Source organism: Mustela nigripes, chromosome 8 (genome assembly GCF_022355385.1).
Source record: "Mustela nigripes isolate SB6536 chromosome 8, MUSNIG.SB6536, whole genome shotgun sequence".
Taxonomy (NCBI): domain Eukaryota; kingdom Metazoa; phylum Chordata; class Mammalia; order Carnivora; family Mustelidae; genus Mustela; species Mustela nigripes.
This window is the reverse complement of record NC_081564.1, coordinates 6320773-6339240: the sequence shown is the minus strand read 5'-3', so window position 1 is coordinate 6339240 and position 18468 is coordinate 6320773. Positions and strand designations below refer to the sequence as shown.

At 55.0% G+C, this 18468-nt stretch overlaps 1 protein-coding gene across 2 annotated transcripts in view; it reads right to left on the bottom strand.

Annotated features, from left to right (window-relative positions):
• Nucleotides 1-1861: 1861 nt before the first annotated feature.
• VPS37B (VPS37B subunit of ESCRT-I) overlaps nt 1862-18468 on the bottom strand; it is a 29318-nt gene continuing 12711 nt past the window's right edge. For both annotated transcript variants that reach the window (XM_059408314.1, XM_059408315.1), the window contains exons 2-4: nt 6095-6266; nt 4663-4745; nt 1862-3756 (exon numbers count right to left, since the gene is read on the bottom strand). In XM_059408314.1, the coding sequence (XP_059264297.1) occupies nt 3253-3756; nt 4663-4745; nt 6095-6266 (759 nt within the window). In that variant the 3' untranslated portion in view covers nt 1862-3252. The remainder of the gene's footprint in view (nt 3757-4662; nt 4746-6094; nt 6267-18468) is intronic.

The window sequence follows — 18468 nt, the reverse complement described above, 5'->3', positions numbered from 1 at the left end:
CAGAAGCTTCCCTGTCTCCCTGCCTCCCGGCGGTCCAATCCCAGCCATGTTCTGGAGGGGGGCACAAGGCCCAGCTTTTCTGCTTTGCCTTTAGTATTTCCTTGTTGGAAGAGGCCGATGGGCAGTAAAACGCACGTGGACCGCTGCCACCGCCCTCCAGTGAGGGGCCGCGCCTGGGCTGTGCGTTTCTCCGGAGCCAGAACGTGGGACACGGGTTGGGAGACCACTTAGCTTCTGCAGGGGACAGAGCGCTTGGAACCACGGAAGAGCTGCTTCTGGTTCTGCCAAGAAGTGCCCTGGCCTGCGTCCTGGGAGGTTTGGGACTTGAGGTCCTGGGACGGACGCCAGTGTGGTGAGTCGTTGGCTCGGGGCTTTCCGCCCCGGCCTCCCCGCTCCGCCAGCACGCTCCGAAACCATGCTGTTTTGTGAAGGGGAGGAGTGACCACGGGGTCCCAGCAGTTAAGAATGTCCCCCGGCTGGGGCAGTGGCGGTGACCCCGACTCCTCATTGGTCAGGCTTGACTGGTGCAGCCACACCCAGCCTCCCCTCCGAGAACCTCCCCGGCCTCCGGGCTCCCAAGAGCACAGCTGGCTGTGCGGCCGCGCTTTCCCTGGGGCTGCTGACGGCTCCCGGCCTCGGTGCGCTGCCCGCACAGCGAGCGCCCCCTTGCCCCGCGGGCCCCAGCACTTGTGGAAGCGCCACCGTGCAGGCTAGAGAGACAAGAGCCCCACTCCCTGGGCCTGGCTTTCCCATGGGGTGAAGTGGGACCCTGCCTCGCTCCAGGCTGGTTGGGAGGTCGGGGTGGGGCTATCGAAGTGCTCTGCAACTCCCTGAACAGAACGATGGGGCCGGAGCCTGGTTCTCATTTGTAAGGGAAAAGTGCTTCAGAACGACGTCAATGCAAGAGGCCCGGCTCCGCCACATACACACCGCGCAAACAGCCCCGCGTGGACTACACTCGCTCAATCCGGAGAACTGCTAGCCCGACTCAAAGCGAACCTGCCACTGGAAGCCCTGGGGCCAGACCTCTGCACGCTGCAGCTCCCCACCGTGCCCCCCCCTCCTCCCAAACACAGGGGCCCGGAGTGGGGAGGCCAGGATCAGACAACGCTGGGCTGGTGAGAAGCCACGGAGCGCACGGTCCCACCTAGCGAGTGCCCCCCGCAGAAGGCTACAAATCGAGCTCGAAGCTTCCTAAGCAGCCACCAGGGAAAGAGCAACTGTCAGACCCAAATACTCAAAAGAGCAAACAGATTCCTCAGGCAGAGCCGCCTTCTTCCTCCCAGGACCACCCCAGCGGTGTCCCTCGCATGTCCTCCTGGAGCACAGAGGGGCAGGGGCTGGCAGCCCCCCTGGAGGCGGCGGCGGCAGGGAAGCTGAGCCTGGCGCTCCTGTTCCGGGGCACACAGTGAGGAAAGTCCCTCCCAGGGGGACGGGGGGGGGGGCACTGAGGGGCTGGCGGGGTGTAGCCCTGGAGGCAGGGTCCCCCTCCCAGCCTCAAGAGGGAAGCAGCACCTACCTCCATCTGGGACCTTGCGGGGGGCTCTGGGCTCCAGAACAAAAGGTCCCCCATTCAATTCTGTCATTTGAAACAAGCAGTCAAGGGCCTGAGTCTCCCTGAGCAGTGCCGTCTGTGCTGGTGATCCGCAGGACAGGGCCTGAGAGACTGAGCCCAGAGGCCCAGGGCAGAGTGGGGACCCTGTGGACCCGCTCTCCCCCCATTCTGCCCTTTACTCCGGGCTGGGGGGAGCGGGCAGCAGCACAAAACGCTCCACGAGTGCTAGGGCCCCCAGTCCAGGCAGACACTTTGACGCAAGTCCACCTCCCTCTCGGAACTGATCACGGAGCGTCTAGAACCAAATACAGGACAAGCCCATAGCTCATTCCGTTTATTACGAAGGCTCCTCCAGCTTTACAGCCCCGGCCCTGGCAGCGCTGTCCCCACATCCACACCGAGCTCACTTGGCAGGGCAGTAAGCCAGCCCCTGGGGCATTTCAGCAACAGTACAGGGGTGTCCCTGCCCAGGGGCACTGAAGCCAAAGCGTGGTGGCCTCACCCCCGGCCTGCTGGGACAGACCCTGTGGAGCTCTGCCGCCGTTCCGCTACCTGGGCCGGTGAGACCCCAAAGGGCCGGGAAGAGCGCGGGGTGTGGCAGAGCGTGAGTCTGTTGGCACCATCCGATGATCTGGGCGCAGCGGAGAGCTGCTGGGGTCCCTCTGTCCCCCCTCCTGCCCGGAGGCCCCCGCCGAGGAAGAGACCGGCTACGAGGATCCTGGTCCATGGTGGGGCAGGCCGCTTCTGCCAGCAGCACCCCGACCAAGCCTCTCGGGGAACAAAGTCGCTCGTGGGAGCTGCCCCTCCACCCGCCCAGCTGGGGGCCTGCAGGGGAGCCGAGCCGGCCCCTCACTGGCACCAGGGGGAAACTAAGGCACAGCACAGGCACCCACAGGAGACCATACACTGCTTGTAAAAAAAGGAAATGGCATTCACTTCTGTACTTCACTCTGCTCAAAAGAATATGTGCATTTTTATAAAGTTTCCCTGAATGGTCTTGTGTCCAAAAAGTTTTCTTTGCCAATATAAAACAGGAAAATTAGACAAAGTAAAAATACTGGGGGGGGTATTTCTCTGTAGAAACAGTCAGGGGGGGCCGCGGCGGAGGAGGGGGGAGCAGGGCTCATCGCTGTGCAAGGCCCAGCTCAGACCCTTCAACTCCGGCCCAGCTGCCAGTCGCCCTGGCTGTGGGCCCAGCGCCGACGCCGCACGGGGCTTCAAAGCATCCGGGTTTGGGGGAGGGGGCACTGGCCACCGCTGCCCCCCAGATTCAGTAAGCACCTTCCGGGCGGCCCACCTGGCCCACCCTGACCAGGGACAGCCGCGTGCGGTGGGCGAGCCCGCGTGGCCCAGTCTTTTCGCAAACAAAGCAGAAACGATGGAACATGCTCATTAAATGAACCCACGAGGGGAGGACCCGGTTCCAGGTGGGGAGGGAGAGCGCTCTTCCCCAGACAAAGTCCATCAACGCTCGAGACTTAGAAATCATACCGAAAACAAACCCACGCGACCGCGGGGGACGCCCTGCACACACCACCTCCGGTACCAAACCAGGTCCTATGGCTACTTACCGCTGACCTACTAGTTCTAGAATCAAAGGGGTGCGCTGGCCCAGGGCACCGGCACCCTAGTCCTCACCGCCTGTGCGTGCAGAGGCCCGGCGGCAGGTGCGGCCTCCCAGGCAGGACGGGGGAGGCTCACTGGAGGATGAAGCCGGGCTGGTGTGGCGGCAGCCGCGGTGGGGGTCTCTGGGGGAGAGCGGGCGGGTACGGAGACACGAACTGCGCGGAGAATCCTTGCTGGGGGGGCAGGCCCACACGGGGGGGCAGGGGCGGGCACGGGGACCCCGGGTACGGGAGCGCCTGTCCTGAGCCCATGGCGGCGGTAAATGGCGTGGCCAAGCGTCCTGCAGGCACCGGAGGCGGAGGCGGGGGGATGCGCCGAGGTAGCATGGAGGGAGGCCCGCTGGCCTCTGAGGTAGGGTAGGGCAGGGGGGCGGCGGGCACCGGCTCCGGCACCGGCACCCTGGGCAGCAGCGGGGCCGGCACAGAGGCCTGCGGAAGTCTCTGCCCCTTCAGCACCAGCTCCTGGAGCTTCTCGATTTTCACTCTCCGCGTGTGGGCCAGTTTCCGCTGGCTCTGATAGACATCGATGAAGGAGTCCAGAGGAAGCTCTCCGTCCAGAAACTTCTCCGCCATGTTCTGAGAGCGGCAGGAGAACGGATTACAGGGATAGGTCGGCCCCCAGGGAAGGAGGCTCCCTTCACGGCCCGGGCAGAGGCGGCCCCAGCTCCTCCCACCCGGCCGCCCACGGGTCCCACCCGGCCGCCCACGGGTCCCACCCGCCGCAGACCCCGGGCCTCAGAGGCGGCCCCCAGCCCCCTGAAGAGAGAAGGGGAAAGAGGCGGCTGGTCCAGGCCACCGGCCTCGCCCCACGAGCTGCACACGGCGGCAGGCCCGAGGGGGAGCCAGCCTTAGAGGAAGCGGGCTCAGCCCCGAGCTGCTGGGCTTCGAGGCGCACAGGAAACCAGCCTACCCGCTTCCCACGCTCTCACCGAGCCAGCCGGAGCCGGTTCCTTCCTCCCGCCGGCTGCAGCCTCACAGACACGGCCCCTACAGGCTCAGGGGACCAAAGGCAGGCTCGTGCCCACCAGGGCCCCCACCCAAGCCCAGCGGTGAACTCGACCACGCGGCCGAACCTGGCAACGTGCCGCCCACCTCAGCTTGCTAGGATTGTGCAACGATTGACCCTGACTCAGGCCGTATCCCTTAGTGAGGCTCTAACCTTGAGTGCTCCACGGCCGCACCCACGGATCGGAGCCCACGGTCCTTGGCCACCGGCCCGGCCAGCGGGACTCACAGGACGGTGTGCACCCGCCGCTGGCGCACCGGACCCACTACCGCCCCCTTGCTGCGGAGCAACGGGCCGCCCATAAGCTCCCAAAGTGGCCCAGACCCTGGCAACTGTGCTCTGGGCGCCCCCCCCCTCCGCCCCCCCCCGCCCCCCGCCCCCCCCCCCCCCCCCCGGCGGGTCCCCCCCCGCCCGCCCGCCCCCCCCCCCCCGCCCCCCCCCGTCCCCCCCCCCCCCGCCCACGCTGGCGGCTTTACCTCGGTGTCTTCCTCAATCTTGGCCCCTTCGGCCTGCAGGAGCGCCAGCAGCGTCTCCAGGGAAGCGCGGCTAGACTGCTGGTCTGGAAGAAGCAAGAGGCATGATGAGAGGAGGGGGTGGCCGGGCCGCAGCCCCCAGACTCCGCGCCCCCCTCCTCTCAAAGAGGGGCGCGCTTTAACTGGGAAGGTAGCAGCCGGCTTTCTAGGAAGCAAGGCCTTAAAATCCAGGAGGAAGGAGCACACAGGACAAAACGGGACAGACTCGGGGCTGCGCCACGCATCCCACACCCCATGTCACTGGCCCTACAGAGGCTTGTCACCCAACATGTGAGGGGACAGGAACCGCCCCACACAGATCTTGGCTGTAATCATTTCTGAGTGGTAACTTATATCGAGCAGGAGGAATTTAAGCCCAGGACCTCAGTTTTCTTGACAGTATAAACCCCAAGCACCACCACCCAGGTCAGGATACAGAACACGCACAAAGGCTCCCCAGGCCGGCTCGCAGAGACTGCCCCCGAGGCAGCCCCGACGCCCGGTCCTGCCTGGCTGGGAGGCTCACGGGAACACATCGCAGGGCGAGCTCTGTGCTGGTTCCTTCCCCCCCACACCGTAGACCTGAGACCCCCTCGCCTCCTTCAATGTCCACTGTGAGGAGACCAGAACTCACAGACCCAGCCTTCTGCACACAGACATGTAGGCGCTTTCCACACTCAGCTTTACCAGCAAAGTTACCAGGAGCACCCTTGGGCCCGTCCGTCTCTGCCGGCGGCACACCCGGGCCTGACTGGCTGGGTCAGAGTGAGCACAGGGTTCCTTCAGGTAGGTTCTGCCAAACAACTTTTCCCAAGGTGCTTTTTACCAATTACATCACAACGTACGTCCTCCGAGCCAGGAAAGAACCCCTCTGTCGGGCCTGCCTCCGAGCTTGCACTGGGGTGGCACAGACACTGAGGGCGACCCGGTCCCAGGCCTCCCGTCCGCCTCCCTGAAGGGCGGGCTTGTACCCCTCCCTTCCTGCCGCGTCCCGGAAAGCCATGCAGAGCACGCACGACCCCATACTCTGTTCCTACAGCTCCGTGATGACCGTAAATCTAAGTGTGACATTAAGATGAAATGTCCCCACGAGGAGCACATCTGAACACTAACCCTGAGGGCCTGGCCCACAGGAGAGACATCTGGTAAACAGCATGATTCAGAACATGACTTCTCTGGGCTGTTTGGACAAGGTGAAATTTTGTCTGAAAAGTGGCTCAGTCTCTTCTCTAAACAGGCAGAATGATTCTGTAAGTCCGCTTTCTCTGTGGCACGAGCCAGGGTCTCCATCTGAAACTTTCCCACAGGAGCGCCGCCCTCCCGGCAGCCCAACAGCTTGCAAACGTGCCTTTCCCTCCACTCTTTATTCTTGCAAGGATCACCCTGGAAAAGTTACCTAATTTGGTCTTCTTTATCTGATAGGCTTCAAAGAGAACCTGGAGTTCCTGGTATTTTTGGGTCAAACGTGCTTTCAGGGCGTCGAGCTGGGGCTGGTACAGGAGGTTTCCTTCTGCCAGGCTCCGGTTGCTGGCGAGCGTCATTTCTTTGTTGAGCTGAACATTCTGCGTCTGCAAGGAACACGGCACGATGAGAACCAACGAGTGTCAGCTCACTGACGCGTCCCCCGGGGCTCCTGACACCCACCCCCACCCCCCACACAGCTGCCACATCTGCCTCCCTTGGCCTCGTCCCCGGCCGAGACCCTGAGACCATATGCAGGCCACTCCCGGCCCAGACTCCAGCCCCTCTGGGTTTCCAGGGTGGACCCAGCTCCCTGTTAAGTGCAAAGCCACTTCCGTTCCGACAGCTTGCGGACGGGCGGCCGTGTGACTTGCACAGGCTCTCTGCTTCACTAGCGCGCGGGGGCTGGGACGCCTTCCTCCTCCCTGCGCTAGCAGAGCTCAACAGCTGTGCGCATTCAGGGCTAGATCGGTTCCAAACCCGTTTCTGCGGCTCCACGGGAAGTTAGGGAATCACGTTTAACAGCAGAGAACCAGCTGGCATGATGTCAATCCAGGCTCAGTCATCAGGCTTAGAGATCAAACACGAAAGCCTGACGCCCCCAGGAATGAATTCCGCTTACAGGGACCCTGCTCGCTCTCCCACGCCCACCTCTGGCTCCTCCTCGACTCGGAGGACAGCGGGAGTCCTCCCGGCTCCAGATCCAAGGCTGGGGCTGATCTGCCTGTCCCGTGTGACTTGGGAGGAAGCCGTGGCGCCCCAGACCACAAGGGTGAGGGGAAGCGGACGGGTCTGAGACAAGGTGAAGCATTCCTAATAAAACTCAGCAAAGCTATGCTTAAAGAAAACCCCAAACACAGGGGCCGCCACCCGTGCTGGCTGGCGACCAGCCTCCACCACCACGGCCTGCCCTGGCAGCCGTACCACGCGGGTCTGAGGTCTCCACGGGGTACCGTCCTGCGCGCTGTGCTCGGAGCTTCCCAGCAGCCCGAAGCCGCCACCTCGTTTCCCCCTGGAGATCTGCTGCCGCCGCACCCAGGCTGTTTTCGCCGACTTCCTTCCTCCGGACAGTCTGGGTGCAGATTTCCCACTGTGCGGCCTCCTGCTCCGGCCAAGCCCACCCAGGGGGCCAGCCCTGCTCCCGAAGCGGTCTGCCCCCGCGCACCCATTGCACAGGCACCCTGGCCCCCGGTCCCCACAGCAGACACGGGGTACCTTCCACACCCACGAGCTGGGCCAGGGCCCTAAAAATTCGGCTTGCCTTAAAACGGGATTTAAATTCCCACAGAAACTTGAGCCTCTAGCTCAACGCTACAACGTGAGTGCAGCAGAAACACCCTCTCCTGCTGCTTCTAGCCGGCAGGGAGAGTCTGGGGCCCTCGTGTAGTGCAGAGTTCTGGGAGCCGCTGCACGAGAGGCTTTCCTTCTATTGTAGCCAGCTGAAAGAACAAACAAACATAAACCTTTGTCTAGTCCACTCAAGAGCACAGCTCAGCAACTGCTTTTAAAACTAAACATGAAGGGGCGCCTGGGTGGCTCAGTGGGTTAAGCCTCTGCCTTCAGCTCAGGTCATGATCTCAGGGTCCTGGGATCAAGCCCCGTATCGGGCTCTCTGCTAAGCAGGGAGCCTGCATCCCCACCTCTCTCTGTCAATTAAATAAAATCTTTAAAAAAAAAAAAAAAAAACAACTAAACATGTAACTACCATGCGATCCAGAAACTGTACTCCTGGGCATTTACCCCTGGGGAAATGAAAACTTGTGTTTACACAAAACCCTGTGCGCAAATGTTCAACAAAGCTTCATTTGTGACAGCCCAAACCCCGAAGCCACGCAGCCATCGTCCACCAGGGGCCGGCCGGCCGAACCAAGCGCGCCCCATCCACGCCACGGAACACCGCTCAGTCCTAAAGAAGGAAGCCTGACACACGTGGCAACCTGCAGGACACTCCAGGGAACCAGGCTGAGGGCAGAAAGCCAGCCCGGGGCTCACACGCTCGAGGAGCCGGTGTCCACCACACTCCTGAAGGGGCAGCGGCAGGAATGGAGACAGCTGAGTGGTCGGGCAAGGACCTCAGGAAGAAGGCTCACGGGCACGGGATCCGCCCTCCTGGATCCGGACAGAGTCAATGCCACGGCTGTGAGGCTGTGACACACGGGATCACTGTAGTTCCTTACAATCGCTTGTGAATCTACAACTACCTCAAAATTTAAATTATAAATCAAGAAGCCGCTGCGTCTCTCTACAGGCCACCCCCCACGGCCGCGCCGGCACGCCAGACTCGTCTGACGGCTGAGAAGAGACAAGTCTTCAGGGCCCCAGCCAGGCCCCAGCCGCCGGCACTGGGCATTCGGACTTGATCTTCAGCCTTCGTTCAATAAACGCTGGCTGGGCAACGGCTACTCGCCAAGCCGAAGGAGGCGCAGAGCGCTGAGAGGAAGACGCCGCTCCTACAGGCCCAGGGACTCCGTCGTCACAACCGGAACGGACCTCAGCGACCTCAGCCCGGTTAAACGGAACGGACCTTGGCACGCCCTCACCGCTGGGGTGCGGGGGACCTGGTCCCCACCTGCCCACCAGCCCTTCCCTCCACCGCCTCCGGAGCTCAGGTCTGCTCGTCCCACGGGCTCCTTCTCACGGGGCCCCGCGCCCATGTCGTCACTGCCCCTGGCGACAATCAGCAAACAGGAAATGTGTGTCCCCGCTCACGGTCTCCCCCCACCGAATGCTAACACAGGCAGGGGCTCGGTGTGCCAAGCACCTCCCAGGAGTCCCACCGTAGAGCTCTGCTGACTGAGATCCTTCCCTACCCCCGAAGCCGATCACTGGAGGCCAGGTCCCGCAAATAAGATGGATCATATCCCGTAGAAGGGGGCACAAAGCTGTGTAGGACAAGCACCCAATGCCCCAAACCCTTGATGCAGACAGGCCCCCCCGGTCAAGTCCTTGAGACCGAGGCTGGGGGGGCGGTTCTCACTCTGGATCTGAGGTGAATTCTGGAAGCAGGGTTTCCATCTTCAGCAGAGGCATGGCTGTGAGCAAAGATCTCTGCAGGGACCATGGAAAGGCGCTGGCATCCCAAAGCGCCTGCCTCCAGCACACAGTAAAGGACTGCTCTTGCGCAGTGCTCCCCCGTGGCGGCCGGGCCTGAGAACCACCGGAGGGGAAGGGGTGGTGGCTGGCTCAGACCCACCCCCAGTCAGCCGAATCCTCCAGAAGGCCCAGGCCTGGGTCCAGCTACACACACTGCTCTGGTCTCCGTGTATAACACAGCTACAAAGAAATCTTATTCTCGCAGTGTCTTAGAACAGGCCAAAAGCACATCTCCCGTGTGTTAGCAAGTCCTAGAAGATAGCAGCCCCAAGCTGCGTGGCTAGGATCGAAGGGCGCTCTGCTTGCACAGGACGCATAAAGGCTGGTGTAAGCCGCCAGCCAGCAAGGGCCAAATCAAAGGACAAGTGACACCCGTCACAGGCCGTCATTTGTTTATAGCCTTTGGGTGTTCAGATATTTTTACGTCAGTAAATACCATTAAGTTCTGAGTGGCCACTCAGAGCACACCCATGGCTCTCTCCAAGGGACAAGGCCAGGACAGCTTAGAAGCCTCCGCTAAAGCCAGCCCAGCCCCGAGAGCCTCAGAACACGCCCGGGACACTGCATTCATGCAGAAACACTCTTTCCTCTGTAACACTCCTTTCTGCTGCTCAGATTAGAAATGGGGAGGAAACAGCCAGTCTTGTTCCATCATTTGCAAAGCAAAGGCGACCTCTCCGTGGGGAGGCGCAAGCACACTCAGCAAGGCCCAGCGACAGCCAGACAGCCACTGTGGGCGACACCCAGCCCAGCCCCGCACTTCCCATAAGAGCCCAGCCTGGGCGCCTGACTGGATCCGGGCCATGACCCAGAGAACGCCTGCAGGGGTCACCACGGTGCAGGAGGCCGGTCACAGGGCCACCAGACCCCGGGGACAGAAAACCGTGCCGCCGACCTCTCCATGGTTCTCATGAGCCTTTTTCTCAACCACAGAGAAACCCTTTCAGGAAGCAGCCCCACTGTGGTAAGGACACGGTTTCAATCACGGACTCCACTTCAGTTTCTTTTTCTGCTCCTAATCCCAGAAAAACGAGATGCAAGACAGTAGCCTGCGGGGCAGCACCCCAGTTCTCTCCTTCCTGCCTCTCCCTCCACGAGCGGTCTGCACCGATGTCCACGCCAAGTTAACAACAGCAACCTCCCAACGATTTTCTTTTAAACTTTCCTAGTTTTCCTTGTACATGGTACCTAATTCACTACAAGCATGCATGAGTTTACAGGAAGAAAGTTGTTTTTTAAAAACAACCTGTTAGTACTAGAACCAGAAGAGCAGAGGCTCTAGAAAAATAAGCTATTTCAAATTTAAAAAAAAAAAAAAAAAAGGTGACACAGGTGAAGGGGATTAAGAGATACAAACCTGAGTTCCACATTTGTGTTGGAGGCGGAGAGTACAGCAGAGGGAACACAGTGATACTGTAACAACGGGGGAAGGGGACAGCTGGGGACCACGCTGATCCTGGTGGCTGAACCATCTGCACACGCGGCCCGCCTGAACCTGACGACGTTACAGGGCAGCGGTGCTTCAGCAACAAAGGACCATCGACCACGCACACACACACACATGCGCGCACACACACACACACATTTCAGAAAAAGAAAACAGGACACCTGGTGACTCAGTCATTAGGCAGCTGCCTTCGGCTCAGGTCGTGATCCCAGTGTCCTGGGATCGAGTCCTGCATCGGGCTCCCTGCTCGGTGGTCGGTGGAAAGCCTGCCTCTCCCTCTCCCACTCCCCCTGCTTGTGTTCCCTCTCTCTCTGTGTCTCTCTCTGTCAAATACATAAATAAAATCTTTAAGAAAAAAGAAAGAAAGAAAAAGAAAACGAGGTAATTTAGACATGCTCGTCCAGGCAGAAACGTGAAGACCCCTTTGTCTCTGGAGATGCTCACGTGGATCCAGGAAGGTCTCGCATCCCACACGTGCTACCTCACACGCATGCCGTTCTGTCCGAATCTGGGCTGGGGAAGTGTACTCAGAAATAAAGCTGGTGTGGAAGAGACCTTATCAACTGCCCTCTGGGTGACACGCGCATCGGTCACCGATGCGAGGCACAGGGACAGAAGCAGCCTGTGCCCTGCCAGCTGGCGCTGGGTCGGGAGTCTGAGATCTGTGGAGGTTTCCCAAACCAGACGCTTCCACAGTGTACCGTGGTTTGGCAGTGAACTGTAGACTCAGGATGACGGCGACTGCTCTGAAGCATGACTGCCCATCACTGCAGAGAAACCGGCGACACGGAACACACGCAGGGACACCTCAGCCGGCAGCCGGCTTCACACAGCGCCAGCCTCCACAGTGGAAACTCAGTCCTCCCCAGCCAGGAAAGCAGGTGGGAACGGGCGGGCGAGGGCACCACAGGACTGTAGTTTTAAAACGCTCGCAAGTTTCAGGACCTCAGGTACGGCTTGTAACAGCCACAAGACGCTCCAGCATAGTGGTGCATGGGGTGTGTGGGCTCATGCGTTCATTCATCAGGAAATACCAATGAAGCACCTGCTGCGGGTTCTGGGGAGCCAGTAACCAGAACAGTCTGTCCTGACCCTGAGTGCAGGCGGGCCCTGAGCATCATGCTGCCCACCTCCAGGGGGCGCCAGACTCGCGCACTGCCGCCCTGAACACGGACTGCATTTACTCTTCAAATAAATGGCTCAAAAGAGAAAAGAACAACAACAAAAGTCCAAATAGATACGAACTCAAAGACTTATGTTACTGGTGATGTGAAAACTTCATGTTTCAACAGCGTTTGCTAACATTTATTGAGCACCTACTGCATGCCTGGCATTCTGCCACCTTCTCTTCATGCATTTAAGCCCCTCAGCAAAGGAGTTTTACCCAGGAAAGAAATACAGTCTCAGGGAGGTTTGAGAGAGCGACAGAGTCTGGCATGCCGGTGAGTAAGCAGAGTCACGAGGTGCAGTGTCGGACACTCCCCCAGGGACCTTTTCTGCGGATTATGGACCGCATCTACCAGCCACGCACAGAGCAGATCTACTCTCATTTCCCTATTTTCAAGTTCTAGGGTTCACTCATCTGAATTTCTATCTTTTACTTACCTTTTTATTGAGGATATTTTCAAACACGAAGGGAAAGTAGAGAGAGGACTGTTAACGAATCTCTGTACCTCGTCCCGGGTTTGACAGTTACTGACATGTGCCCGCCCTGCTTCATTGAGGTACTCCCCACTTTTTTTTTTTTAATAAAGATTTTATTTATTTATTTGACAGAGATCACGAGTAGGCAGAGAGGCAGGCAGAGAGAGAGGAGTAAGCAGGCTTCCTGCTGAGCAGAGAGCCCGATGCGGGGCTTGATCCCTGGACCCTGGGATCATGACCTGAGTCGAAGGCAGAGGCTTTACCCCACTGAGCTACCCAGGCGCGCCCCCCCTTTTTTAAAGATTTTATTTACTTATTTGCCAGAGAGAGACAGCACAAGTAGGGAGAGCAGCAAAGGGAGAGGGAGAAGCGGGCTCCCCGCTGAGCAAGGAGCCCGATGGGGAACTCGATCCTAGGACCCCGGGATCATGACCTGAGCCACCAGGCACCCCACTACTTTTTTCCTCAAGTATTTTATTTTATTTCTTTATTTTTTAAAGATTTTATTTATTTATTTGTCAGAGACAGAGGGAGAGAGAGCGAGCAAGCACAGGCAAACAGAGAGGCAGGCAGAGGCAGAGGGAGAAGCAGGCTCCCTGCCGAGCAAGGAGCCCGATGCGGGACTCGATCCCAGAACCCTGGGATCATGACCTGAGCCGAAGGCAGCTGCTTAACCAACTGAGCCACCCAGGCGTCCCTCCTCAAGTATTTTAAAGCAAATTTCAGGCATCTTATCATTTCACCCTAACTTCAGTGTGTATCTTTAATACGGAAGGACTTTATAACAATACTGCCATAATCACACAAAAGTTAACAATAACTCTCTGATCTCAACTTCTGCATGTGCTGCTTCGAGCCCTCATCTAAGGAGCTTCTGCCTCGTCCGGCTGACCTGAAATCGTTTAAACAGGAAAAGCAGGACGACTGCTTATTTCCACTGCAACCTCCCCCCAGCCTGAAAGCAACTTTGAGAAGCCTGAGTTAATGATGAAGTAACCTCTGATAATAATAATAAGCTTTCTGGGGAGCACCTTTATTAAGTAATAGGTTTGTATATTTTACAGGTTTCAGTTAATTGCAGCCAGTGATCCTCCTGACGCTCGAACTGCACTACCGGTGGGAGACACTCAGCTGGGTCCCCAGCGGCTGGACAGCTGCCCTGCTCTCGAGTAGAACAAGGGCTCTCAGACCTGTGTGTACATGTGCTACCCCCAGTCTGGACCAGCCCCTCTCAAAGAAATGGTGGGAAATTCATTTTCATTTTTGTATTTTCCTCTCCAGATAAAATTAAATTGAAAGCTATCCATAATATAAAGATGAGGGGAAAAACAAAACTTAGCTTTTGTACTTCCTGCCAGTAGAAAACGTTCAGTTGCATTAAGACGACACACAGGGGCGCCCGGGTGGCTCAGTGGGTTAAAGCCTCTGCCTTCAGCTCAGGTCATGGTCCCGGGGTCCTGGGATCGGGCCCCACATCGAGCTCTCTGCTCAGTGGGGACCCTGCTTCCCCCTCTCTCTCCACCTGCATCTCTGCCTACTTGTGATCCCTGTCAAATAAATAAATAAAATCTTTAAAAAAAAAAAAAAAAAAAAGACTACGCACAGCAAGCTTATGGATCAGATGACCAAAAGGCTGGCATGTACTCAGCCAGGTTAATCTCTCCTTTTATTGTACTAAACTTGATCTAGCTCACCAATTAATCTCAGGGTAAAATCACCAAGATCACACGCAATTTGAGTGTAGGCTTTACTGTTAGAGCTTAGGTTATTAGAAAGCCCAACTTCATCTTCCGTTCATTCAGTGAAGCCCTTGCCAGTGACAAAGCCCTCGCTCTCCAGTCTTCCAAGTACATTCAGGCTTTTGATCTCGTAATCCAAGCCCACAGGACCTCAGAGCTGTGCTGCAAATGTAGCTTAATTCAATCCGAAATTAAATGAGAAAACCTAACAGCTGAGAGCTGGACTATTTAACACGTTAACAAAATTAAAGATCTGAAAACTCAAAAATACAGTGGAAGGACTATAGAACATTATGAAACTTCCCTAAAATACAACCACCTCGTGGGTTGTGTGAAACCATCTCCAAGGCTACAGCCTACTTGGGAGAGAAAATTTACTGGCTGCTTATCTAATGTTCCACCAAAACAACCTGCTCAACACAGTAAGCGTGCTAGATTAATAAAGGTTGCTATTTTTGATTGAAGGTATCAAAATCCATAAGATGAAACTTGCTGCCCTCAGAAAGTAGCAGGCAACCAGACAGAGACAGGAATGATCCCTTCCATATGGACCTGGCTCTCATCTTTAAAATTAGAATGTCACTGCCTTCGAGTGCAACTAACCATAGAAATGCAAAAGGCTAGGTCTGAAAATAAATGGACTAGTCCCAGAGAAGAATTAGCTTTCTAGTTCTGGCAGGTTCAACATACCAGGGTGCTTTTGTTTTCCTAGAAGACTTACTTCCTAACATTCACAGGGGTTCGGGACCTCCCTACTTCCTGGACTTACATAGATAATGATGTCAACAAGAAAAAAATATAATAGGTGTGACCAGTTCTGATAACTTGTCACCTGTGAGAATATGTTACTTTCTTAGGATCGTGACCTTGTAATTCCCGAGTACTCTGGGGAGAAGGAGGAACAGAGGCAGGACAGGAACACCCAAACCAATCAACATGTTGACTGCCTTTGTCCCTGTCTCCTAAAGGCAAGGGGCTTGTCACACTTGGTCCTACCGAATCAATGTCGGCTAGGGAGCCAGGGAAGCCATCGAGAAGCCCTCAGTCCGTATTTCCTTTCCCAAGATTGTATTTATTTATTTGACAGAGAGAGATCACAAGTAGGCAGAGAGAAAGGGAAGCAGGCTCCCTGCTGAGTGGACAGCCCAATACAGGGCTCCATTCCAGGGCCCTGAGATCATGACCTGAGCCGAAGGCAGAGGCTTTAACCCACTGAGCCCCCCAGGCACCTCAGTCCATATTATCAGAACCAATTAGCTGTTGGTCAGCTGAGCGGTTTGGTTAAAGCCGTAAATCAGTAAACACACAAAATTTTAAAGATATATATCTGTCCACTTCTTCATTCAAGGCAAAACTCTTTTCCTAGAGAAAGGGTCTTCTAGCTCCAGTTCCAGAAGTTCTTTTTCATCCAGACCACACCCTTTGATGTGGAGGGTTTAAGCACTGGCCATGGGAGACAAGGGCAGAATCCTGGAATTCCGTGCAGCCTGGTCCGTCCTAAGTCACTAGGGCCCCGCTCAGTTAACTCTTCAAAGCCCTCAACTCCACCTTCTCTCCTCACCTTTTCATCTATGGCTCATCAGTTACCGCAGTATTTAATGAAATTAAGTTAATTACTGTAAGAAAACCAGAATAGAGGGGTGCCTGGGTGGCTCAGTGGGTTAAGCCGCTGCCTTCGGCTCAGGTCATGATCTCAGGGTCCTGGGATCAAGCCCCGCATCGGGCTCTCTGCTCAGCGGGGAGCCTGCTTCCTCCTCTCTCTCTCTGCCTGCCTCTCTGCCTACTTGTGATCTGTAAAAAAAAAAAAATCTTAAAAAAAAAAAAAAAAAAAAAAGGAAAGAAAAGAAAACCAGAATAGAAAGGTCCTCAACTCTCAATAAGTACATAACCGCAGTGTGGGAGCAGAGATGTCCAGACAGATGATCATGATCATGGGGGGAGGGGGGGCATCAACCACTATGTCGGATGGAGGGGAACGCCATAACGGGGACGCTCTGGTTAAGTGAAGGGAGGTCAATTAATGGCTTCTACTGTAATTTTATTTTATTATTTTATTTTTTTAAAAAGATTTTATTTATTTATTTGACAGGCAGAGATCACAAGTAGTACGATTTTTGCTTTAACACTTAAAATACATCATGATATAAACTTTCCAACACCTGAGTCAAGAATTCAGTTTAGTGGATAAAACTTACTCTCACGTGACTAAAATTATTCATCTTCTCTTCAGTATGAGAAAATACTATATTAATAGTGGGATTTTTTTTTCTTTTTAGTCCAGGGGTAGAAGAGAAAGGGATCAAATAAGAATCAGTTGGGGCACCTGGGTGGCTCAGTGGGTTAAAGCCTCTGCCTTCGGCTCCGGTCATGATCCCAAGGTCCTGGGATCGAGTCCCACATCGGACTGTCTGCTCAGCGGGGAGCCTGCTTCCTCCTCTCTCCCTCTCTGCCTGCCTCTCAGCCTACTTGTGATCTCTGTCAAATAAATAAATAAAATCTTTTAAAATAAATAAATAAATAAAAATTTTAAAAAAGAAGAAGAATCAGTTACTCTGAAATTATTCTACTTAAATTTCATAACAAAAAAAGACCAGCAATGTTATCTCCTATAGGGAATTTGATGTTCTAACTAAAAACAAAAACAAAAAAGCAAACAAAAACCAAAACTGCCTACTTAAGACTTAAAATATCAACTTAAAAAAATGATTGGGGTGCCTAGGTGGCTCAGTGGGTTAAAGCCTCTGCCTTCAGCTCAGGTCATGATCCCAGGGTCCTGGGATTGAGCCCCACATCAGGCTCTCTGTGGGGAGCCTGCTTCCTCCTCTCTCTCTACCTGCCTCTCTGCCTACTTGTGATCTCTGTCAAATAAATAAATAAAAATCTTAAAAAAAAAAAGAAAAAATGATCAACAGATTTATGTTCAAAGAGGTTAATCACAATATAAAGTAGGATTACAAAAAAAAAAAGAAAAGAAAGAAAGAAAAAGCACCTAATATCCAATAAGGGAATAGTCACATAAATTAGGACATATCCACATGATCAAGTATCAAGCAGCCATTAAACACACGGTCATGGGGACCTGGGTGGCTCAGTCAGTTAAGTGTCTACCTTCGGCTCTGGCCATGATCTCAGGGTCCCGGGATTGCATGTGCTCCCGCTCAATTAAAATGCTAAAAACGAAGCAAAACAAAACAACAACAGCAAAAAAAACAGTCATATAATATTCTGATAAAAAATAAGAAAATGAGACCCCTGGCTGTCTCAGTTGGTGGAGCACGTAAGTCTTGACCTCAGGGTCATGAGTTCAAGCCCTACACTGGGTACTTAAAAAAATGATGAAAAAGAAAAAAGGACATAAAAATAAGAAAATGCCCAGAGTATAACTTCAGGTTAAAACACACACACACCCCAAACAAAAAACTCTCTATACAGAATAATCCCAGTGGGAGAAAAGTAGGAAACAAAACAAAACAAAACAAAACCATATAAAATGTCAACAGTATTTCTCTCTGGGTGGTATTACACGTGATTATGTTTTTCCTCCTTATAATTTTCTGCATTTTTAAATTTTTCTATAATAAACACAAAACCCATTTTTAAAGATTTGATCACCTGGAAGCAGAAACCTGAACGACTACCTACTCAAGAAAACGAAAAGAAGCTCCCGTCTACCGCACGCTCCCTGCGCTCTCCGGCGCAGTGTGTGAAAGCAGGCCCGCCCGGAGACACAGAGCCGGTGCTGGGAATACCAAGCAACCCCAGCTCCGTGTGTGAAGCGGCAGTACCCGTGGGCACTGGGAGCAGATGGCACATTTATCCCCTACAGAAGCACTTGCCAAGGTGAGCCCCAGGGAAGCAGCCCCACGAAGTTCCACGAGCAAGTCTGGGAAACGCTGCGTGGTCTGGCCCTCTGGCTTTACCACACACCCAGGCAGTAGGGACCAAACAAAGCAAAGCAAAACCGAAACCTCTTAGCCCTGGTTTTCCAAACTGGGAACTCCTGATTCACCATGGAACTCCTCTCCATGCGACCAGCACGACGTGCCCAGAATTAGCGCCCGAGGATGGCCAAGGGAAGTGCCGCCCCGAAGCCAACAGCCGCCGCACCGCACCTTATGAAAACGGCCGCGGGGCCCTGGTTAATCCTCCTGCCGGACATTTAGGAAGGGTAACGGGGCCCAGGGTTTCCTAGCAACCCAAATCCCATCTTGAGCCAATACGCTTAAGAACCGACCTTATATTTTTCATGAGGCTTTTTATAACGTTTGCCTCCTCCTTATCATTTATTTCCGGATGGTGTTACCAGCTCTGTTAGTTTTTCCCTATACCCTTCAAAAATCCGCCACTGACAGAGAAACCATATGACCAAATGTGTTCCTGTTTGAA